The sequence below is a fragment of the Crotalus tigris genome, unplaced genomic scaffold, assembly GCF_016545835.1.
Source record: "Crotalus tigris isolate CLP2741 ecotype Arizona unplaced genomic scaffold, ASM1654583v1 scf7180000017672.2133156, whole genome shotgun sequence".
In the NCBI taxonomy this organism is placed as follows: Eukaryota; Metazoa; Chordata; class Lepidosauria; order Squamata; family Viperidae; genus Crotalus; species Crotalus tigris.
The window spans coordinates 1,453,914-1,478,603 of NW_024096557.1; the positions used below are offsets into that span (position 1 = coordinate 1,453,914).

At 34.7% G+C, this 24,690-nt stretch overlaps 1 protein-coding gene across 12 annotated transcripts in view; it reads right to left on the reverse strand.

The window, feature by feature from the left end:
- Positions 1–24,690, reverse strand: part of ROBO2 (roundabout guidance receptor 2) — a 908,846-nt gene that overhangs the window by 879,026 nt on the left and 5,130 nt on the right. For 6 of the 12 annotated variants that reach the window (XM_039337221.1, XM_039337216.1, XM_039337220.1 and 3 more), the window contains exon 1: positions 1,986–2,258. The exons of 1 other annotated variant lie outside the window; for it this stretch is intronic. In XM_039337221.1, coding sequence (XP_039193155.1) covers positions 1,986–2,240 — 255 coding nt within the window. In that variant the 5' untranslated portion in view covers positions 2,241–2,258. Of the gene's footprint in view, positions 1–1,985; positions 2,260–24,690 lie in introns of those variants that run through there. 5 more of the 12 variants (XM_039337213.1, XM_039337212.1, XM_039337218.1 and 2 more) reach the window with 2 other exon arrangements.

Sequence of the window (24,690 nt, forward strand, 5' to 3'; positions counted from 1 at the left end):
CCTAGACTAGTTCCTGCAGTTTTCTGGCAAAGTTTTTCAGTAATAATTTGCCATTGCCTTCTTCCCAGAGCTGAGAGAGAGCAACAGCCCAAGGTTGACTTTTTGCCTAAGAACCCAAACTCAGGGTCACCTGATTTCTAGTACCTTAACTATTTGCCCTCCTTTATAACATTGCCCATTTTGTAACTTCTCCTTCCTTTTTAGTATGGTTAAGGCTTTTGCGTGTCTTTTGTTCATTCAACTTCTCAGCAATAAAATCCCATGTGGACTCTACAGAAATAAAATATTTAGGCAGGTGGTGCCTACATTGAATAAATAAATATCTAAAGGAAGGTTTATATTCCAAAGTGAAAACCAAAATGTCACTAATTAATTTCAATTTGGTAGATTATTCTTTAGAATTTCCGATTCGTAGGAACTATGACCAACCCAGGTGTTTAGGAGAATCTTCAGAATCAACATATCTTATATTAGGAACGGATACTTCATTCATGCAATTGTATAAAGATAGGCATGAGAAAATCAGTACTATAGATTAAAATGTAGCTGTAACAGAGAGAAAGCCAAAATCAACTCTTCCGTATTACTGGAATCTAAACATTTGCCAAAAACCATAATGAACCTTGATTATTCAAAGCCAAAATGTAGGTCCTTACTAATGGAAATCAACTGAATAAAACCCTAAAACAATTGATCACAGAGAGCATACCTAAATGCTGTGCACTGTTTACTGGAAACTCAAAAGGTCTAACACCAAGCAAATAGGCTGAAGCCTCAGAATTATAGGGGTGATAACAAAAGATTATCTGTTATGAGTACAATAAGCTTTAAATAATTATGTTCACAGGAGAAAAGATTTATAACTTCCACTGAATATACAGTTGACACATATTTAACAGATAAAATCTACTGTTGTAATTGGTATTTCTTTTTCCCCACCTACTATTAGTAGTAAATATGTGCAATATAATTGCTTGGCATCATCCATGACCATGTAAAACACAGCCCAACAGAGAGTTAAATCTATTTGTTTCAGTGAGGCAAAACATACTGTAGCCCAATATATAAAGTAAACCTATTAACAGTATTTATTACAAAAGCTTGTTTCAAACATTTTATGTCATTTTAACTGAGCAATACAGTTCATTTTTGCAGCAAATAAGAGTTTAAAAATACGTATTGAATGTTTTAATTTTGCCATACATTTTAACTTATTAAGATTGTGACTTGATTTCTTAATCAGCTGTGAAAAGAATCTAAGGCAGTTTTCTCCACCACTCACTCCCTGAAATGTCTTCGGTTACAAACCTTCCGCATAACCATTTTGTAAGCTTTTGGAAATAGAACAACTTGGTACAAAAAAAAAAACCCTTCCCTTTTGCTTTCTGCATTGAACTACTTTCATATTGTCAGTCCTATCTTTGGGAAGGACTGGCATGTTTTGAAAGTTTTAGAAAGCTAGGAAACACATATAGAAATAGAAAATGAATCTCATTGCACCACCAATTGGTAATTCACTTTCCAGTGACTCATTCCCCCATGAATAATGCCAGCTTCCCTCTCTGGGTTCTTAAACACTGCCATGCCTCTTCTGCTTTCTTATGCCACAACAACCCTGTAGGGCTTTATTGCCTGCAGAAAGAATGAATTCAAAAATAGATAAGACAGGAAAGTGAGGCTCCACAACTTCCTTCCCCCACTCTACCAACAGGAAAAAGTTCTTTACCTTCACCAAGGAAGGAAAAACAAAGACTTTTTCCTTCATCTTCCTGGCTGGTAGAGTCAAGTTATTCTAAATGCCATTTTACTATCTTTTCTTTAAATCGTGCCTTGGACTGCTTAAACGTAGCCCTGCATTAAAATATTTTCCCTTAGCCCACACTTCTCTTTCACGCTGCAAAGGGAAACCAGGTGCCAGTCAGACCTATCTCCTTCCGACTAACCCACCTTCCACCCAAATCTTAGTTCCCAGCTCTTGAGTTTACCTCAGCTTGTTTTTCGCCTGCTAGTTCCCTTCTCGATAAGAATTGGCCACGGCCGCGGAGATAAATGCAGTCCAGCAATCGGCGAAAAAACAGCAGCAGCCGTCGCTGGTTGTCTAATCCAGCCTCTACCTGCGGGGAGGAGCTGCAGTGAAGCCGCCGTCGCAGCCGCACCAAGCCCAGCCTGACTTCACTCACGCAGCCTATCGGACCCGCCAGAATGGTTTGAATGGAGGAGCCCTTCCACCTATGCACCATCTCCGACGAAGACCGACTTTGGAAAGAGTCCCTCAAAGGCTTTTTCCAAAAAGTCCAAGGGGAACTTACAGGCATAAGAGCTGGATTTTCAAAGAAAGAGGGCAGAGCAGAAGTTTGACTGTTAAGATTCCCCAAGTACAGGGAGCTCTATGTATTCCTCCCCCCCACCGCAAAAAACCCTCCCCATAAAGTACTGAGTCTGATCACGTTTATCCATAATATAAGTAAAACAGTGGAAGAGTTTACTCCAGGCTGCTATCATGGCACTTGGAGCTTGTGCCTCTTTGAATCTTGCAATAATTTGGGGACTTCATGAACTTTTGAAGTTGTTTTATTTTTTTTAAAGGTGGGGGGGATCCAGGTATTTCCTTCTGGTTTATTTCCTGATAACCATTTCCCCTTCTTCTTGGTCTTTTGGACTATGGCTTTCCTCAAACTGTTGCTCTCAGGAACATTGGATATCAATAAATATATAATCCTCAAACATCTTAAATTATGGGAAATATCCAAAATATCTGGAGGGTAAGCTAGACTAGGTGTGTTATGTTAAGATGCACTATTCTATTATCTCAGCATCTTCACAATAGACTTTTCTACCCTTTCACCTAATTTTCTGGTATCATCCTTCCAGAAATTTTTGGGCAGCAGGATCTGAATTCTTCTCAATTTTCTAGATAGCCAATAAGATGTCAATCAGGTCATATTATTTCAATTCACAGAACTATAATATTACTCACCATAGAGCTGAACAGTAGAGTGCTAGCAGGTGATGGGTGCATGTAGCAATGTTTACAAATTATACTCTTTGTGAGCAGTGTGGTCTAAGTTTCAATCACTGTAATTGCATGGAACTGATTATAATTTCTGCAAATCTAAGAGAAAAATATTTTTGTTCTTCTTAGATGTTTTCTTTTTTAAAAATCTTATTCCAGTGCTTTGGAATAAGCAAAAAAAATCAGTAAATTTTATGAGCTTTGAAAGATCCATATGCAGCTGCTTTAGAGAAAGAATCAGAGCTAAGTACTATGAAAACTGATTCAACCAAAGTCTTGAAGATTCTCTTGATAAATGATTTATTCATTAAAGACATAATTTTAAGAAATGTTTCATCTTTGGATAATTGGCTCAGAGAAATAGGAATTTGCTATATCTAGGCACAAATAGAATAAGGTGGTCTTGTAAAACTTTCTGAAAGGGTTGAGCATGGAGGCTGCAGTGTTTATGGATTAGATTTTATTGAATTGTCAACGTTTGTTCAGACCTGAGGCATGACACCTTTTCAACTAACAAAGCCATTGTATTTTGTAGATCTAAAGAAGCAATACACAATAACAAAATCCTAATAATCTATAGGAAGAAAGCTCTGCAAAATGCATTAAAGGAAGATCATTTATGTAGAAAACTTTAATGGAATGTTTCAATCAACTTTATTCCATATTAAGATACTTAAGATGCTAATTAGAACTTGCTAGGAAGTAATAGAAAGAAATTAGAAGTAAGTTATTTCAACAGAGAAGTATATCTGTGGTAGTTTATTGTCAAAATGTGTTGCTTTCTTCAACTGATGGAGGAAATATACATCTGCTTAGAACAGTGCAGTGCAGTACTTAGATACTGTATATTTAATAGAAAATTGCCCTTTCCAATGCATATGAAGTTCAAAAACTGCAACAAATGTTTTTGGTGATATCTTTCAATGTATATTCGTTATATAATATCATAATATAATATATATCATTAACAATATGAATTGTTTTGTTTTTAATCAAATAGAAAAGCTGAAAACATTTCAGTACCATGGACAACAACAATTAAATTGGAAAAGAAAGGCAAGATCAATCATCAGAATAATGAGAAAGAAAACATTTTAGCTCTTGAAATATAATCATGTATTTGCGCGCATTAAAAAAGAATAGTTTGCTATTATAGAAATTATAAAAATTCTGCATCTAGACTTCAGATGTTAAAGTTCATTTTCCACATACAAGCAATAGCTATAAATGTATTTGATTAGCAATAGACTCCCATTCACCACAAAGCATTCATTTTATTTTTATTGTCCCTTTTACACCACAAACACAGCATCCATGGTTTTCTTCCCTTCATATCATTTTATCTTTACAACAAACCTAGATAGGAATATCATTTGAGAAAAAGCAAATCATTGAGTGAACATCATGATTACTCAAGAGCTCTGAACCCAGATCTCTGGTTCTTCTACAGGATTCCAGATACACTATATAGTATCTCAGTATGAATCATAATAATTGTATATCTGGATTTATTTATATAGCAAATGAATCTGTGGGATTCTTCCCCCTGTATTTAAAAGCAAAAGATTAAGATATGTATTTTAAGCTCAGTGATTGATTGATTGATTGATTGATTGTATTTTTAAAGTTGCCCAGCTCCAAAAAGATTCTGGGTGGCTTACATTATTTTAAACATATATTTTTGTTTCTTTTTTCTTATTTTTTATACATAATTTTATATATAATTTAAAAACAGTTGAAATGTTTGCACCACTATTATGCATGTAATCAGGATACATAATACTCTCTCCTACAAGAAACACCTAGAAAACATGGTGGTAAAAAAACAATCCTAGGAACAACATACTCCAGAAATTATATGGAACTAAATAGGAAGCTTCAGCTGCCACCTTCATGTCATCAGCCCTAGGGTTGGTCTACTCTGCAGTGCTATACTGTGCCCCTGTATGGCTTAACAGACTCAACAACACCATGAAGATTATAAGTGAGTTTATTAAAATCACTCCAACTTGCTGACTTCCTATTCTGAGCCATATAGCACTGTCAGCTTTATCAAGGCAAGATGCGCTAGTGAGAAAATACAGAAAAAAATATGAACAATTCACTCCTACTGGTGCATGGCAACTTTTCTCATTTATCAGTAGGAAGACTGAAAATCCAGGAAGCCCCCACTGGCACTTGTACAACATCTGGCCATCAACTTTAATATAAATTCCAGCAAAATGGGTCACTGAAAGCCCAGTTATAGAAAGGCATATAAATGACCCCACAACAAAGATGCCAGGCTTTAAACTATAACACCAGCAATGGACAATCCTGAATAGGATTCGCATTGTACAGGGTGTCCGCCAGGACTTTCTGTATAAATGAGGCATAGTATCCTCCCCTCAGTGTGACTGCGGGATCCCTCATCAAACTGTAGATCACATTGTGACCGTCTGTAAGCTGGGGGGATGTACCGGTCCAGTATCTTATTTTTTTAACATAAACAATGCTGCATTTCAGTGGTAGATGGCCTAGACATTGATATTTGAGCATAAATCTTTTTGACATTTATATTTTATTGGGTTAATACCGTCATTATGGTAATAAGCAGGTACAATAAAAAATAGGGGTCATTTGATTTAGGCAGGTAAGTAAAATCAATCTTTGTGATGGAAAAGTTAAAAATAAACATAGGCTATGATATCCGTATTTCTATATGCTATTAAAACTCATGTTTGTAATCTTTAACTGAATCAAATCAATTTTTTCAACCAGGTTACTTCAAATGGACTAACTTACAGAATGTTTACAAAATCTGGGACCCATGACACCCATGGAATTGAAATTTACCAAATTTTATAAAATGTTTTATGCCATAAAAATTATCCTAAAGCTTTTTATGTCAAAATACAAAATGTCATACAACAATTCCAGTAATCTACTCCCGTTGTTTCACTGTGCTATATAGTTCAACATGGGTTACATTCAATGGACTTGCTGAATATTCCCTTAAATTTTCAAGAACTTTTTAAGTACAATATAAGCTCTGCTGTTGTTGAAAGCACTGAGAAATCTGGTAAGGAAATATTGCTGAAACAATGATCCAAGAGATCATGGGTTATCTAGTAACTTCTAATTTTGATCTCTGAGCAGAATCTATTATATATGACTAAAGATCAATAACATGTTTTACAATAACATGATACAAAGATGCTTTTTCACAAGGGAACTGGACTTCCTTGTTTTTCTTTGAAGATGTTTCACTTCTCATCCAAGAAGCTTCTTCAGCTCTGACTGGATGGTGGGGAATGGAAGGATTTATACTCCTTTCAGACAGCTGGTAATTTGCATTCTTTTAGAGAGTTGTTAAGGGCACCTGGAGATTTATCTGTGTCGTCAGAGTCACCTGAGTAATGCAAATGGGTGTGCAGCCTTCTTGGAACTATTGAAAGAACTGTATTGAAGACTGGAGATAGATGATGTCATATCCCTCCTCCTCTATTGAGAGAGGCTGTTCAGTTTTGATATAGATGGCCTCTTTGATCCCTCTTTCAAACCAATGGTCCTCTCTGTCCAAAATGTGGACTTTGCTGTCTTTGAAAGAGTGGCCTTTGTCTTTTAAATGTAGATGAACCGCTGAATCTTGTTTTGATGGGTTTATTCTCCTATGTTGTGCCGTGTGTTTATGAAGTGGTTGTTTTGTTTTCCCCATGTACAGATCTGCACATGGCTTATTGCATTGTACTGCATATACCACATTGTTCAGTTTGTGTCTGGGTGTTTTATCCTTGGAGGAGATAAAGTGTATTTTTGGGTTTGAAGTGTGCACGATTGTTGTGTTGGTTTTAAAAGACAAAAGCCACTTTTTCAAAGACAACAATTCCACATTTTTGACAGAGGCCCCATATTTTCTAGATCAGTAAATCTATGTTCTAAACATGCATGATCCATAAAATTATTCATATTAGACATCTATTTTTAGTTTAAAGAATCAAGAGCAATATTCAGGTATACTGACTGATGAGTCATTGCCTGTTGATTTAAACAGTTTTGTATTTCTATAATCATTTTATGAAATGGAGTTAATGCCAATATTACATTTCTGTTTCATATTATGTAAGATAAAGCTGCAAAGAATCGGGGGCAACTTAACTTATCAGAGGCATAGAAAAACATAGAAGACATAATCACCCACCTGCAAACATATTCCAGATGTCAGAAACAATAATCTGACTTCCTATTTTTTTAAAAAAAAGCCAAGACAAGCCCTTGAATGTGAACACCTTATTAAGCATATCACATTTTGATATAAAGTCAAATTTAAAAAGTAAAGTTTTCTGAGCATGGTTATTGAGTTGCGTTGGGGAAAGGATGGGACTTCTACCACATAATCTGTTCATTCTCTAGTGGAGATACAAAGCTGAGCAATACTGATGATATTTCATTCCGTGTCAACAGGAGACCAACAGCAGCTTTCTATCAACTTTAAACAAAATATATCTTACATTTCCTTAGCTGGCAAGGCAAAAACTTTAGAAATATGCTTTTAAGGATATAGAATCTTAGATAAATAGACTTATTGTAAAAGAGCTACAAAGGTATGAAAAAATTCCAGAAACTGCTTTATATCAGATGTGATTCCTATTCAGAATGATATCAAAATTCAAATTCTACCTCTTTTTTTCACCAGAATGATACAGTGGCCTAGATGCACCTCTGTTTTGGGCAGGACATTTCTTTTCCATCTCTCTTTAGTTTTGCTTATAATAAATGTTGTGTTATGCTGTTCACTTGTGAGTGTGTGAAAGTTAGTGTTCACATATGGAGAGTATCTAAGAGTTCAGCTTCTGTTCTCACAATCACCAACTGGTATTATGCACTTAGAACAAAGTAGACATTTTAAGCAATTTTCCTGAAGGAAGCGGTGGTTGGGTATCAGGTTCTTTCATAGATATGTAATTGGTTAAATAAAAAGAAAATTGGAATAAATGCTAAATATGCAATATTGGTGCTTCTTTGAAATCAATGCAGTACTTGCACCAGCACTTTCTTACTTGTGAAATAATCTGGAGGTGAACAAGAAGATTGTCTCATATGGTTGAATGAATGGTCACGCTTTCTTGATTCGATTTATATGACTTTTTGGTTGATCTTCTAGGCTGGATTTATGTTTATTACTTCAGTGACATCTACACTGCTTAGATTATAGCATACAGAAAAAGTTTTAAGCTATGTTAATGTTATTTTCATTTAGGTAATATGCATTCATTGGATAATTGTCAAGAAATATAGAGAATCAGTACAGGATATTCCCAATAATTAAATCAGTTTTTCTTTCAAGCTTTCATCAGTTTCTTACAATTCACAGTTAAGACCGAATTTTTTTTGATCATACGATGGGTACCTCTCTTTTGCAATTAGTTAATGGATGCTTTCTTTCTCTTTCCTAATTCTACTTCTTTCTCCTTGACCTTTCTGTATTGCTGAAGTACTTCAATTAGATTAGACATGGCTATATGATTCTCAGCTAAGTAAGTGTGCAGTATGGTTTAAAATATTTGAGTAAAAAGCATGCATGCATTTATTTTATTTTTAATGTTGAAGGAATTTTAATTGTCTAATGTAATTATATAATCTTATTTGGAACACATAAAGAAAAAGAATATATCCAAAACCACCATTTCGTTTTTGTCCAAAAGTCATATGTATAAACAATCAAAGGGAAACCTCACCAATTTCACCAGTTTCTAGTATAGCATATTGTTATAATACTCTAGTTAAGAAAATAACCTCATGAATTTGATGTACTTGGCTCCACGTTTATACTGCATTAAAATCTAGAGTTTGGTTTTATTGCATTTGTTTTTGTTCATTTGAGCCAATACTATAGGCTTTTTACAATATCAATATTTGTAGACCATTAACATAAAATAGCATACATCAAAATCTCGGTGGTAAGTAATCTATCTACAGATTTTGGCTGAATTCATACATCACATTAATTCATAATATTTTGATAGGAAATTAATCTAATAAATATCTTAGGCCAACAACTGTGTTTTGAAAACCATGATTTATTATTCAATTTTGTGAGAATGGGCTACTATGAATTATTCAGCAAACAGGGCAAGAACAATAATGGGAACCCAGCCAAAGCTCTTATGCCAGTCTTCCCCAAACCAATATCCTTTAAATATAAAGCTTTATAGTTCACTGAGATTATTATTAAATGTTTATGCTGTGCATTAAATTGACAAAGATTTCTCTATAGCTTTTCATATACAGTGTATAGACTATGCACTTAACACCTAAAAACAATTGGGAATAAGATCTTCTACTTTAATTGCCCTAATTATGTCCTTTGTGCATTCAGTCTGTCCATATGATCATGCAAAAAGTTTTGGGTTAGAGCATGTACTTTTGTAATCTGAAACAAAGGTATAATGTTGCTTTCTAAACTAAGTTCTCCTTACAGAATATTGGAGGTTCGAATATCTTGGCTTGGTAGCTTCATGTGACTAATATTTGAAATAAAGCATGATTCATATTAGGCTAGGGAAACCTTGATACAGTAACAAAAGAGTATTTTGAGAATTGATGGAACTCAGTGTATGTAATATTGCCTGTTAGATTAACTAGATTAACTATTATGCCATATTTTGGTTGATCACATAGTCAGCCAGATGTTAAGATTAGATTTGGCATTTTTATCTACCTATCAAATTCTTCCCAAGGACCTGGAAAAGGCAGATGTTGTTTGATGGTGCTAAAAGTCTTATCACAGGATGTAAGCTGTTCCAAGTAAAATGGCCTTTTGCAAAATCTGATGGTGATTTTGTCAATGCCAATGGTATTCAAGTGGTACCAGTTGTTTTGGGATTGCACCCAAAGTGCCTACTATTGGTACTATCTTTGCTTTTTTTGCCACAGTCATTTTATTCCCATTTGTAGGTCTTCGTATTTTATGATATTCTCCAGTTCTTTCTCTTCTATGGTGCCTTTTACAGTACTACAATTTCCACTATCCTGATTTTTTGTTTTTCTTGTCAATAATTGTTAAGACTGGAGTGTTATGGCCTGTGCTTGTCACTTTAAATTTTAAATTCTCAAAGTACTTTCGCTTCTTCATTTTATATTACCTCTATTGTCTCCTTAAAAGATTCTTCTCTCAATATTAACTTCTCTTAAACTATAATTGACCAGCAACTGTGTCTTCCATTGCACCAATAATCTTTGCTTAAAGCTTCTGATGTTTCTACTTGCACTTTCTAGAAACTTGATTATCCAATCATGTGGCAGGAAATCAAATGCTTTATAATCAATCCAAGCTACATTCAAGTTGGTCTTCCTTCTCATGAGAGTTTACAAAATCATCTTGTCAATTAGGAATTGATCTTTTGTTCATTTAGTGTTTGGGCAGTTTGCTTTCTTCACAGGTAGAAACAGCTTGTTTTCAACTGAATGGTGTTAGGATGCACCACTTGCAATACCAGTTAGAAAGTTGCTGGTGATTTTGTTGGTTATGGCTGTTATTTGCTGTTTTATTATTTCCAGCGCTTCCTTGATCTTCCTTGTCTCTAGTTGATATTGCTTACTCAGGTTTTCTTTGGTTTCTTTGGTCTCCAACCTCTTTTACTTCCTTTACTTTGGCTTGCTTTCATCTGATTTCAGTATGATCTTATTTTCCAAGTTAATCTTCTATTTTGGTGCTGCACTGATTGGCCTTTTTTTCTTTGTTGATTTTTCATCCCAAGTATTCCGTTATAATTGCAGCCATGAGTAAGTCAGTTGATGTGTTTCTTGTAATGAGCTGGTGCTTTATTTTTGATATTACACTATTAGCAATCTTTTGATATTTGTGCTAGTTATTTCTTTCAAACAAAAGTCAAAATGAGCAATCCTTTTGTTATTTGTGTGCTGTTGTTCTCAATGTTCGGTTATTCTTTGTATTATTCCTTTTGTTTAGGAGGAAGAGCTTTGTTCTTACTGAGGAGAAGACATAGGAAAGGGTGCATTGCTTGGTAATAAAAATGATTCACAGGCTATGCTGTCCTCCTCTACTATCAACTCCCCCTGGTTTGCCAGTCTGAGCTCCTTTTGGCAAGGCTTTGATTTCTTTGCCCTGGATATACCTTTGTATTTCAATTCTACTTCTATCAATACATTAGTATAAATTAACATTGATATGGCTACATATCATTATTTCTTTATTTCCAGTGTTCATATATTTATGATGGACATACAACCTCTCTTCAAGTAGTTCTGCAGCTGCTGTCTCTGAGTCCTGTAGCCCATTTCTCACCAGATATCCAGGAAGTTCAACACATAATTTTTGATTCTGGTGATGACTGCTCTAGTGTAGGCTTCTGTAAATTGCTTCTCACCATATTGTTTATGGGAGATGTATTCTCTGTCTTAATTGCCTAATGAGACCTATCCAGTATGGTGGAACTTCACCATCTTCCTTTGTGCAAGCAGGCCCCATATCCATATCAAGGTAGAGCCTCACTGGGAGATTATTATTGTTATATACTCAAAAATGAGAAATCATAGCTGCCAATTCTTTAGCTGATGTTGGCTTTCATATGCGTTGAGTTATTCCCAAGAAGCAATGCTATTTCAGTGACTTTGGAGATCTATTTTCTATGTGATCAACTCTACCCTTTGATATTATATTCTCTCTGAAGTCTACATGGGCTCAATCCTCCAGAAAAACCATGAGGACCTGCCTTTTCAGTAGCTTTTAAATGAGTCATGTGTGACTTTGTTTGGTTATTATTACTTTATCCTGTTGTTGGATGGCTTGTATTTTTCATTATAATTGGCTATGTTTATGCTAGTTTTAAACTGTTTCTTATCTTTGAATGCCATCTAGAGTTCTTTCAGTTAATGAATCAGCTAATATTTTATGTAAACAAACCAGCACAAAAACTATTCTTGGTGTTTTAAATTTATATTCTAGTAATTCAGTTTTTAATTTACATGCCTGATTACTTGGACTTCTTTTCTCACTATTTTATTATATTATCATACATACAGCAACATGAAATAACAGCTGACAGTTCTTTAGATACTATTGGTTTTCATTTGCATCAAATTATTTACAAGAACTTATGATGTTGTAATGTATCAGTGTACTCAGGGACTTTAATCTGCCTTCCTACAAATGGGTTCTGAAATTCATGGCTACTATGATGGCCATGAATCTACCCCAGGTCATCCAGAGACTGAAATGGGACAGTGGCCACACTGCAGGTCTGGTGTTCCTGTCAGAGCAATTATGTCACCAGGCTTAGAGGCCCTCCAAAATGAGACATGTTCAGAATGATCCACAACTGAGGTTAATATACTCATTTACTCTCTGCTGTGGTTAGTATATATTTTAATTTTAATTAACTTCTAGTTTTTAATGTTGATTTATTTTATATTTTAAATGCTTGTTTTTATATGTATGGTTTTTATTTGATTATATCATCACTTCCATGGAGTCACTTATCATGACATAAATTTGATTAATAAATTAAATAAATAAAAATAATGAGATATCCTTCTTCCATAACATAAATGACATGAAAACCATATGTTAATTGAAGAAAAGCCCATGTTGCATGTATAGCAGCAGTTCATTTAAAAATATATATTACTATCAATCCAATGGTTATGGCAGTTTGATAGACCCAAAATTACCTTTTTTTCTATCTTAAACAATGACATGTACCCACTCCCACAAAAAAGACTTATTTTAAAATGAGTCTTGGCAGCAGTAGTCCTAAACTGGATCTTCGACTCACTAAGCATCAAATTACAAATTACATAATTATTTCCACACTTGCTCACTCTCTTTTTGCCCTTCCTTCCTTCCTTCCTTCCTTCCTTCCTTCCTTCCTTCCTTCCTTCCTTCCTTCCTTCCTTCCTCCCTCCCTCCCTCCCTCCCTTCCTCCTTTCTTCCCTCCCTCTTCCTTTCTTCCTGTTACTCCCTTCCTCTAATACTTTTTGCCTCCCTGTTCGTTCCTTCTTTCCCTCCCTCCCTGACTTCCTTTCTTCTTTTCCCCCTTCCCTTCCCAGCAGCAGATAACTGGCTGCTGCCAGGTTAGAAAAGGAATGAGGGATTTCACGAGCACCTGATCTAGTATGAGACAGAGGACTGAACTATTTCTCCATTCTTTTCTGCAAGCTTCCCACAACCAAGTCTTTGCTAGTGGAAAGATGCAAATACCCTAGGAGAGTCCACAATCAAATCAGTTTCTTCCAGGTTCCCTATTGGCTTGTGAGAAGCTTTCAGGGAATGTTGAAAATGAGGCTCATATGATTGTGGCTGACCACAGCAGTTCAAGGGCAGCACTGAAACAACAAAAATATTTCCTCAGGAGTAATGGGTTTAGCTATGTTTGCACATTTGAAGTACCTTTAATGACCAAGTTTTGCCCTATGATGCAGTATTTTGCCCAATTGAATGATATAAAGAATCAAACAACATGAGTATTTTAGAGGTTTAGATGTAGGGTTGAGAGAGAGTTTCTTGAAATACTAGTAATTATCATTAAATTGAAATTACTTAAACACTGAAATAAGCTCATAAAATAACTTTCAAATGTCCCAAAGGTGATTTTCAAAGGCAATTGGACTTTGGTTTTTTTCTCATTGAAAATATTTCGCTTCTCATCCAAGAAACTTCTTCAGCAAGAAAGTCCTTTGAAACTTTGGGACAACCATGACCTGGATGATTGAGAATCTCCATAGACATTTAACCTTCAAATACACTGGACTTAGTTGTTATTATTTATTACTATAGAATAGTTGTACTGTAGCAAAGCTTCAGGGAATTTACATATTCATCCAGATAAAAATAAAATTCATTTACACCTCACCATGTGGATGAAACATGCAAATTAAATCTTCCTTCTCGTGACAAATAGCTGTCTTTTCTCAGTTTCTTTTACCTATAGTGCAAATTGTTGTTTCTTATCTTTTGGTCTAATTGTTTAGAGGGAAATATACAATTTACACTTCAAAGACTTGCTATAAATAATTTAGGAGTTGTGCAACTACAAGAAAGTAAATATGATTTCCCTAAAACCCCAAAGGCTTTTTGTTTATTAAAACAAGAAAGTCTTCATCTGCAAATTTACATTGGAAAACCAGTAAGCTTGCATTTGTTTAGTCCTGTAGAATACAATCAGTTTGATCAGGACACCTTTTTCTCTTACAGCCAAATTGTACAGTTCAAAGTCTTTAATATACAGCTTGGATTTGTAGCTGATTATGTCTACGACTACCTTGTTACTTACTCTCCTGCTGCCTAACTACTCAGTAATGATTATTTGTTATCAGCAATTTTCTCCTTACCTCTGTCTGTCTTGGACCTTATCTGGTATTTTCTAGATATCTTGTTCCATTAAAGAAACTAGACAAACATAGTATCTAAGCTCTGATGTACTAGAAATATCTAAGGGACATGAAAAATATCTGTTTTTCAATGATCAAACTCTGAGTTGATTTGTTTGAATATGCATTTGTTTTCTTTACAAACCATGGCACTCACTGCATGTCTTCTCTAACAGCAAAGTTCAAAGCATCCATAGTCTGCTTTCTTTTCTTTCCCATTGCATCACTCATTTGTGGATTTGTTTACACACACATACACACACATATGCTATTTATTTGTCCTAAATTACATAATTGGAGAAAAAGTCCTAGAAATTTGTCAACCCTCTCCTCCCTCCATCACGGCAGATAGTTTTGCCAAGTCAATGGAAATACAGTATAAGGTTAATTCAAAATGGCCATCAACAGTCTTTATTGTTAATTCTCATATGCTTGTGAAAAAAGACATCATGTTTGATTCCACAATTAGAGGACCAGCAAGGGAATACATTTTGATTAAGAGCACTCCAAATGCCAATGATTACTTGAAAAAAGGTAGTACAAATAGCTTTCTCCCTGGCTTGAATTCCACCAGATAATTTATGTATTTGTCAACTCTCAATGGCAGGGTGCTGCTTTTTAGCAATTAAACATATAGATACTGCTTGGATAGCACTTGTGGTTGATTCAATATGTTAACAGTCTTTCATAATTTAAGGATACAATGCAATAATATTTTATAATATTATTTCATAATTATGGTTGTAATTGTTTAAATCTATTTGTAAAGCCTAAGGAAAATACCATTAAAATAAGCACGATCAAACCATTCCTTTATGTTTTACTATTCTAAGCCTGCTATATGATTATTCCAGTCTTTTATTTTATTTTATTCCCCAGAAATGTGAACAATTTTGGTGAGTGAATGAATCTCGTCGCTGTGTAAAAATAGGAATCTTATGCATCCAAAATGCTCAGATTTATTAAGTCAGTGGCGTACAAGCTAAATAAATAAATAAATTACTATTCAAAACAGATAGAAAGATTTCATCTTCATTTTAATAATTAAATTTTGCAGGCTATAAGACTTGCTATTTCTCCACTGAACTAATTTCTTTCTGCTTTCCTCTTCTTGAAAATAAATGTTTAATAGCAAAGTGAGAGACCATAAACCTAACTCTATATTCATCCCAGACTTTTAATATGCTGCATATTATTGCATCATATCTTATAAACTGTCTATTTATGTTTGTGCATTTGTTCAAAATATTTGTACATACAATCTGGGAGTTCTGCTTCCTTAACAAGCTTAATCCAACCAGAAGGTGATTTAATTCCAATATGTAATTCAGATTAGGCAACTTAATCTTATAATTTATTAAATCTTTCTCTCATTCCCCCCTTCCCTTTGTTTATACAGTACTTCTTACTTAATAATGGTAATTGAGACTGTAATTTCTATTGCTAAGTGATGAGGTCATAAAGCATGATATCATGTGACCACCTTGCTTAGCAATGGCATTCTTGGTAGTCCCCATTGCTGCTGATATAATCAAAGATATTGGTTCAATCACAACTTGCAACTTCCTGTTGGCTTCCCACAAGCAAATGCAATGGAGAAATTACCAGAAAACTGCACTTTCCAGGCAACTCACAAACAGGCTAGAGGGCAGGTGAGTACTGTGGAGTAAAATGGGGTTGTCGCTGTTTTGTGTATGTGGGCTGGGCAAGGGATGCTCAGCATTTCCTGAGTGCACTGGTCGAGGAGGGCATGCTATGGTTCTATGCAAATCTCGTCAGATAAAGAACTTCAGCTGGTAGGGTCTAGGAAAAAAAAAACCTCTTTGCCATTGGCCCACATCCTGTGGAATATTCTTTCCCCCCCCAAAAAAAAAGATGAGGCAGGCCCACACTCCCCCGGCCTTCCAAAAAGGAGTTAAAACATGATTCTATAGACTTATGGGGGGGAACCAAAGGAGCTTGAAGTTGTGGGACTGGTTGGTGTCCTGTGAGGCCCCATTTGCCTTAATTTTTAACAGAATTTAATTAGTTTTGCTTCCTTTAAAATTTTTAATCCAAAAAATTAATTCTAACATTTCAATATTATACCCCTTTTTATATTTTGACATTTTACTGTACACCACCCAGAGTCCCTCTTTGACAGAGATGGATGGTACATAAATGTGATAGATAGATAGATAGATAGACAGACAGACAGACAGACAGACAGACAGACAGACAGACAGATTGTTGTTGTTGTTATGGTATTACTATATTTTAAAAGAAAATAATCATAATGTTATATACCTCAAGAGGATAGATACATGTGACTAGTTGAAATAGCAGTCACAGCAGCAAAGACATTATCTTTAAGCAAAACGAAAAAGAACAGATACAGTATGTTAGCAATACCCACTTGTAGCTACAGATAAAGGCTTCTCTGGTTCTGTGGCAAGATATAGATAACAGAGACGCACAAATATGTCACCATAGCAATATCCACAACAGATAATGCCAGTAATAACCTCATTATTTGTGACTTTCTATGACTTTTGTCCAGGATTGGGTACTGTATCAATAGCTACTGGAGCTCCATCATCACCTTCCCCAACTTTATCACTATTCCCTGCCACTGAGATTAGGAAATTATTGTAATAGAAAATCACACTTCAATGATACAAAGAGGCAATTTCAGAGAGGATTTCTAAAATATATATAATAGTGCTGAGAACTACTCCGACTCATAACTAGAACTGCTGTGAAATATCATGAGCTATAAGTAGAATGCACGTTACTTAAAAGAATAGGTTGATGTTTCCCCCCAGTCAATATGTTGCTCTGTGGAAAATGCAAAAGTAGCTAAAACCACAAATCTTCTGTTACACAATTCTTAATTATGTCACTAATTTATATTTATAAATTTATAAATATAATCTGGTCAGTTGGCAATTAGTGTATATGTTTGTATATATGGCAGGAAAAATACTATTTAGAATATTGATAAAAGCACCACACTGTGATGTAAAGTGGTCAAATTGTTTTAGTTTTTTAAAATGTTATTTTATTGACTAACCCAGACATGTCAAACTCATGACGTCATGTGATGTTGCGCAACATATCGGAGCTTTTTTCCCATTGCCGACAATGGAGTGGGTGCGGTTTCTTCATGACACATCCAGCCCGCAGGCCGGAAGTTTGACAAACCTGGACTAACCTGTTGATTTCAGCTTTGGATTGACATGGAGCCTTTATAGCCATGAATTATGGCTTAATGTGTTAAACCATTTATAGTTTATTTAACAAACTATAATTAATGTACAGTTTATTTTACTGTGTTAAGACAGTTTGCTGATTTCAACTGAAGAATTACTTTTGCAATGATTTTTTTTAGTATCATCAAACTCTTGTTTCTTTCTACTTTATCTTAAAGTTTGAACCTACACAGATCAGAATTCATGAAAACTTTCTGAATGTAGATGACTGTCTTTTCCCCTCCAATTCTAATAATTTCCTATGTAATTTCCATGACTTAATTAATGCTTATGAGTAGTTTTCCAGTCACAAAGCATGACATCATGTGACCACATTGCTTAGCAACAGCAATCCTGGCAGACCTAGTTACCATTGTAACCCCAGAACTGTGTGAGCCATCCAATGGGAAGTCCCAGGCAAGGAAGCCAGTGGGTACATGGGTGTTGCAGGGGCAGGCAGGCATAATGAAGCATGTGCTGTGCACATGCTGTGTGTGGGGGGGGGAAGCGCCATGGGAAGGAACAAACCAGCCATATCAGGCAAAAAAGAAGTGGAAGCGGGAGTAATTTCTGGCATCCTGCCAGCTTCTCCATTGACCTTCCTTGTGGCAAGCCAATAGGGAATGTTTATATTGCAATTATGTGACCAAAGCTTGCTGCAATTCCTAGAACTTCAAGCACCATTGTAATTTTGAATGCTTGCTGAATAAGTAGTTGTTGTCTAAGGACTACTTGTATTAGAGATTTTCTTATTAATTAAATATTAATTAAATCCTGTGATCTATATGAACTATAAATCTATTTTTATTTATACTGTTATTGGATGTAAAAAAATAAATAATAATATAATTAACCGTTAAATACATGTATAATTATAAATCTTAGGTTTCTGTGTACTACTAAAGTTCTCCATTAGTACTCAGCCAATATCTTTTAAGATTATTTTAAAGATGATGATGGAATCAATTATTTGGTGAAACATTAAATTAATGCCCAAAATATTGTTGGAAAAGTCTTTGATTGCCCACATAAAACCAATTCCAACAACAATTCCATACAATATCTGATGTGATCTAGCTTAATCAGTCCTCCATTTTCAGAAACCAATGGTATTCAAAAACCACTTGGAAATCAGAAGACCATATCAGATGATTGATCACAACATCATATCATCTTCAGATCACTGCTCTAACATCATTCACTTTCAGCCTAACTCATCTCACAAGTTTGTTGTTGTGGGAAAAATAGGAGGAAGGTGTGTGTGTGTGTGTGTATGTATGTAATATATTAGACACACACACACTGCTATATATGTGTGTGTGTGTAAGTTTCTGGGGTCATTGTGAATTTTTCATGCAACATAAAAAACATCTTCAGGTTGTGAAATCTGTAATCTGTGAAGTCTGTGAAATAATATTGTAATCTGTATGTGCCAATACAAATCTGCATATAAATCCCAAGAATTCTGACAGCCTAAATTAAGAGGGAGAAAGGGCTTATTGCTCAAATTAGAAATATTTTATTTATGAAAAATCATGCAACAGTTTATCAATCTATTCATTTCTATCTATTTTTCTACCTTGGATGATTTATCTATCCTTGAGATGTTTGTCTTTGTTGGTGTATTACAGTATAATTCACAGCACAATAATATGAATTTTATCAACTAAAAAATGTGCACCAGTGTACGCTATGAATATTTATTTTAAATGCTTACATAGTAGGTTCTTGCTGTAAGAAATCCATGAATTACAGCATTTAAGTATAGAATATGATGAAAATGAACATTAATGAAATGTCATATGTAAAAGACTTAATTAGTGGATTTGTATGATTCTTCACAGCCATATTTCAGAAATGTTGAAGTGAAACATACTGTATTAGAATTGTAGGCAAAAATATGTGCTTCATTTAGAGAGATACTCTCAGCTTTTTGTTTTCAGTCTTATGTCCCTTTTTGCAATAACCAACTTCTTATTTAAAAAGAATCTTTGTGGAAAAGAAGTATGCAATGTTTATGACTTAGTAGATAATGAAGACAGCTACTGATGGAACTTTATTTCATTAATTTATTTATCTATTGGAATAAATTGAGTTTTCTAAGTTCTATTTGTATAGTAGTGTAGACTTGGAAGTGATTATGGATTTTTCCCTTCATTGGTTTCAGATTTGTATTTGATGTCAATATAACCACTCTGTGAGCTTTGGTAGCCAGACCTATTGGCTGAATAATGAACTTGAACATCACCATGGCCTCATTTCAGACAATCATAATTCCTATCGCAAAGCTGTTTTTCCTGTTTCAAGATAGACTAATTATCTGATCATTCACAATATCAGATTATATTCAGATATAAGGTACTTATTCAAAAACCTGCACCTGACATTTGTTGAATTAGCAGGCTCCACTCCAACTGCCATACTTTAGATAAATTAATCTTTTAATGCCTTCTCTTGTTACCGCTGTTATGCTTCCTATTTATACATATGGGATTTCCAGAATATTGTAATTTTTTAAAAAATGAAAGAATAAATGTTGTTTTTGATTAGGAATATTTTGCTAACGTCTCATCTCTGAATTACACCTGCTAGCACGAAATGTAATGAAAGTGTATTTAGTGCTAAAAATTCAATGTAACAAACACCCATTCTAAATACCATCTTTTTTATCTCTGTCCCTTATTGTCACAATATTTCTCTCTTCTGATAATTCATCAGTTGAAGCTGTGTGTGCTTCAGCATCTGCTATGTTTCTGTGCTCATGGTTGTGAAGTGACTCAATTAAGTGGGACACTCTGAATTCACATCCTTCCTTCTCATGTATCTGCATATCTCACTGGGTATGCTGACTAAAATATCTATGCTAGGCTTGCAAATCCAGTGACAACAGCAATTATTAGAAGCTGTCTGAGCATTTGAGAGGCTATAATCTTTGATACCCTGGGATTTACTCTTATTTTAGAATGATGTGGGATCTTAACTGTGACTTGCAGCTTTAAAACCATGATTTTTGCATAAGTCGACATTGTGCAGCCCATTGATAAAATCATTCCCCCCCCCCCTGCAGTAGCGCCTAAAGAAGGCAGAGCTGAAATGGACCTTGTGTGTTACAGGGACTGGATAAAAGCTTGCAGAAGGAGTTGAGAGAAAAGTCACAATTTCTGCAATCTTAAGGCAACAATTTTACCCCTAAAAATTTTCATACCCGAAAGCACATACACAAAAACAAAGAGAGGTCTGGAAATGTAAAGCCTGCCACTGAAGTAATATCACATCACCACCCATCCTTTAAACAGGCCACCAAAACATAGTGCAACCAGAGTCTAAAGAGATCAGATCTGTACTGTAAAAATTGAGATGGCCATCAGGTGGCAGCAAAGACATCTCAAAATCAGAACATTACTCACAATGTGGTTGGCTATAGTTAAGAAGTTTACTGTTTTGTAGTTATTGTTCATGTTCAGCTTTCACTGTGGTGTTCTTGCTGACTTGCCTACTTTGCTTTTTAGTATTTCTTATTATAATTTTTGCCCTTATAATAATTTGCAAATCTTGGGGCTATATCAAGCCTACTTTTTCCTTTTGTGTGCTGGTTCTATCTAGGGTTGATAAAAGCAAAGATGAATAAACTCAGTGTAGTAAGGGAATGTGTAATTTCAATAAATGAACAACAGTTTGAAATCTAATTGGCCACCTGAGACTGAAATTTAATAGATTTTTTATTAGCAGCATTCATTGTGACCATTGGTGCCTGGAAGCCATATTAGATTGTCGCCAAGCACATAGTTAAATTAATGATTTATATGTATATGGAACAATTTTCATTGGAGAGATTTCTTTTAGTATTGAAGGTCCAGTATAAATCCTCCAATAAAACTAATTCTTAATATTAGAATTTAAATACTTTGTCTGATGCCATGCTAAGCAGTCTTTAATCCTACTTGTAATGACAAGAAGATTTAAAAAATTTAAACTGTTTCAACTGCCCAACATTAATAGAGTTGGTTGCTTATAGCCACAAATATTAATTTTAAAATGTAATTTAAAATGTTATGTAACTTAAAATGTTAATGAAAATCAATGTATTGGGAAATATTTCATTATTATATTAAATAAAGAGTAATATAATACATTAACAATAAATGTTGATGATAATAATAATAGCTTTCCAGAGTTTTAAAATTCTTTCATATATTTTGCTATATGAATCTTCAACTCACCTTTAGAATTTCCCAGCAATATTAATGAACAGAATTTTCAAGAAAGAATTCAAAGTGTAAATTTGTATCAACTCTGAAAATATTTTAGTACTCCTGTATCAACAAAGATACATTCATACCTTGTGGAATTATTATAATAAATTATTTTAAGAAAATAGTGAATTAAGATACAATCAGGCAAATTTGATTTTCCTGTTTATACTCCATTATGGTTCACAACATATTGAATCTAATGGGGGGGGGGAAATGATGTATTTCTTTTTTTTTTCAAAATTTTATTTATAATACAATTAAAAAAGATATTGGATATAACGTGACATTCCAGTATATACATTCTTATCAAATTATTCCACATTTTACAATTGCTTCTTCATCTCTGAATATACATCTAAATTTTATATATAATACTTATTCTAAAATTACATATATTTCTATCTTAACATTATTAGCCCGTCTTCCTCGAATCCTTCCAGCGGTAAAATTTATCCCAGATTTCGAAATAAACTGATCTACATTTGTCTTTCAATACCATCGTGAGCCTGTCCATTTCCGCACATGCTAATATTTTATATAGTTCTTCCTCTGGGGAAATTTCTTTGCTCTTCCATTTTTGCGCGAACACAAGCCTAGCTGCAGTCAAGACATGTAACAGCAAATAAATTGTTCCCTTATTGTATTTCTCCATGGTTATTCCCAACAGGAAAAGTTCAGGTTTTAACTCTAAGTCCAACATTAATATATCTTTCAGCCATCTTTGTATCCTATTCCAATACTCACAAGACTTTGGGCATTCCCACCACATATGGTAATATGATCCTATTGCTGTTTTACATTTTCAGCATAAAGGCGAGATATTAGGACCCATTTTGGCTAGCCTTACAGGTGGGAAGTGCCATTTATAAAACATCTTGTAGAGATTTTCCTTGTATGAGGTAGCTAGAGTGAGTTTTCCATTTCTTTCCCACAATTCTTGCCAAATATGCAGATCAATACTGCAACCAAAATCCCTACTCCAAATTAGCATAGTCTCCTTGACCTGTTCTTCATACATTGCCTGATCTAAAAGAAAGTGATATATTTTTTAATCATTTTGTCCTCGGGCCCTAATAATATTTTGTCTAGTTCTGTTGGTTCTATTTTTATGCCCCACTCTTTTTTGTCTTTCCTATATCTTGCTTGTAGTTGGAGGTATGCCCACCATTCTAATTCTAGGGGATGATGTATTTCTATGTTGTTTTATTTATAATACATGTGTAAAGGCTGCCCTCTTCTGGCAATAAATTTTAATTCATAAAAAATGTTTATATTTTTAATATTCTAGATAGGTTTTATATTGAAGGAAAATATTTAAAAATATATTCTAACAGCTTTCCTGGAAAGCAGGGTATAAGAGCCAGTTTGGTGTAGAGATGAAGGTGCTGTCTAGAAACTAGGAAACCATGAAGTCTAGGCCTGTTTTCGTCATGAAAGCCAGTTGTGTGACTTTAGGATAGTCATTCTCTCTCAGCCAACCTACTTCACAAGGTTGTTGTTATGGAGAAAATAAGAATTTATCTCACTACCTTTACATGGATGGTCTGAAATTGTATGGAAAAACACCGTCTGAAATAGAATCATTGCTGAACACTGTCCATGTATACAGCCAAGATATTGCAATGGAGTGTGGTCTGGAGAAATATGCTAACCATAAGGAAAAATATTGAAATCTGAAGGAACAAAGATGCCCTACGGAAATAACTTCAAGAGCCTGGATGAAGATGATCAAATTCCTGGGCATTCATCAAGCTGACAACATCAAGCACACTGAAGTTAAGAAAAAAGTTAGAAGTGAATACATCATGATAATGAAATCCAAATTCAGTGCAGGAAATACCACCAAGGCAATGGGAATTTCCAGTAATTAAATACACTGCTGGAATTAGGGATCGGACTCAAGTAGAACTAAAAGTCCCGGACCGAAAGACTAGAACAATAATGAGTGAATCATGCCTTCATCCACACAACCATGTTGACAGATTCTACTTACCAAGGAGAATAAGTGGGTGAGGAATGTTGCAAGTACACCAGACAGTTGAAGAAGAAAAAAGATTATTGGAAGAATATTTGAAGATGATGCACTGAAACCAGTATACCATGAAGGCTTATTGAAACTGGAGAAACCAAACTGGCCTATAAGAAAGATCAAATGCAAGGCAAAGTATTGTATAGCAAAGTATTGTATTTTGTAAAAAAATAACAAGACTTGGTAATGGCTAAAAGCAGGAAAATTGAAGAAAAAAACAGAGGAGCTAATTTTGGCAGCACAAGACCAAGTCTTAAGAGCTCACACACATAAAGCTAGAGTTGAATAGACGGGGACAGTAAATGCCATGTCTACAAAGAGGTTGAAGAAACAGTGCACTACCTAGTTAGGTGCTGCAATAAGATGGCACAGACTCACTACAGAAACTGGTACAATATAGTCACAACAATGGTACATTAGAAGATCTGCAAAAAATTCATTTTCCAGCAATCAAGAACTGGTGGGACCAGAAGATAAACAAAGTAATAGAAATGAAGAAGGCAGTTTGACACCCCTAAAATAGACAAACACTTGCTACATAACAACCCAACTTAACAACTGTTGATAAGAAACCCCCCCCCCAAAAAAAACCCAATCCAAACCCTGACTAGCAGATATGGCAGTACCTGGACAGAGCAGAATGAAAGAGAAAGAACTGGAGAAAATTATAAAATACAAACACCTGCAAATCAAAGGACTATGGCAAAAGAAAGCAAAGATAGAATAAATAGCAATAGGTTCCTTGGGTGTACTCCCAAAATATTTCAAGTACCACATGAACACTTTCGGCACTGA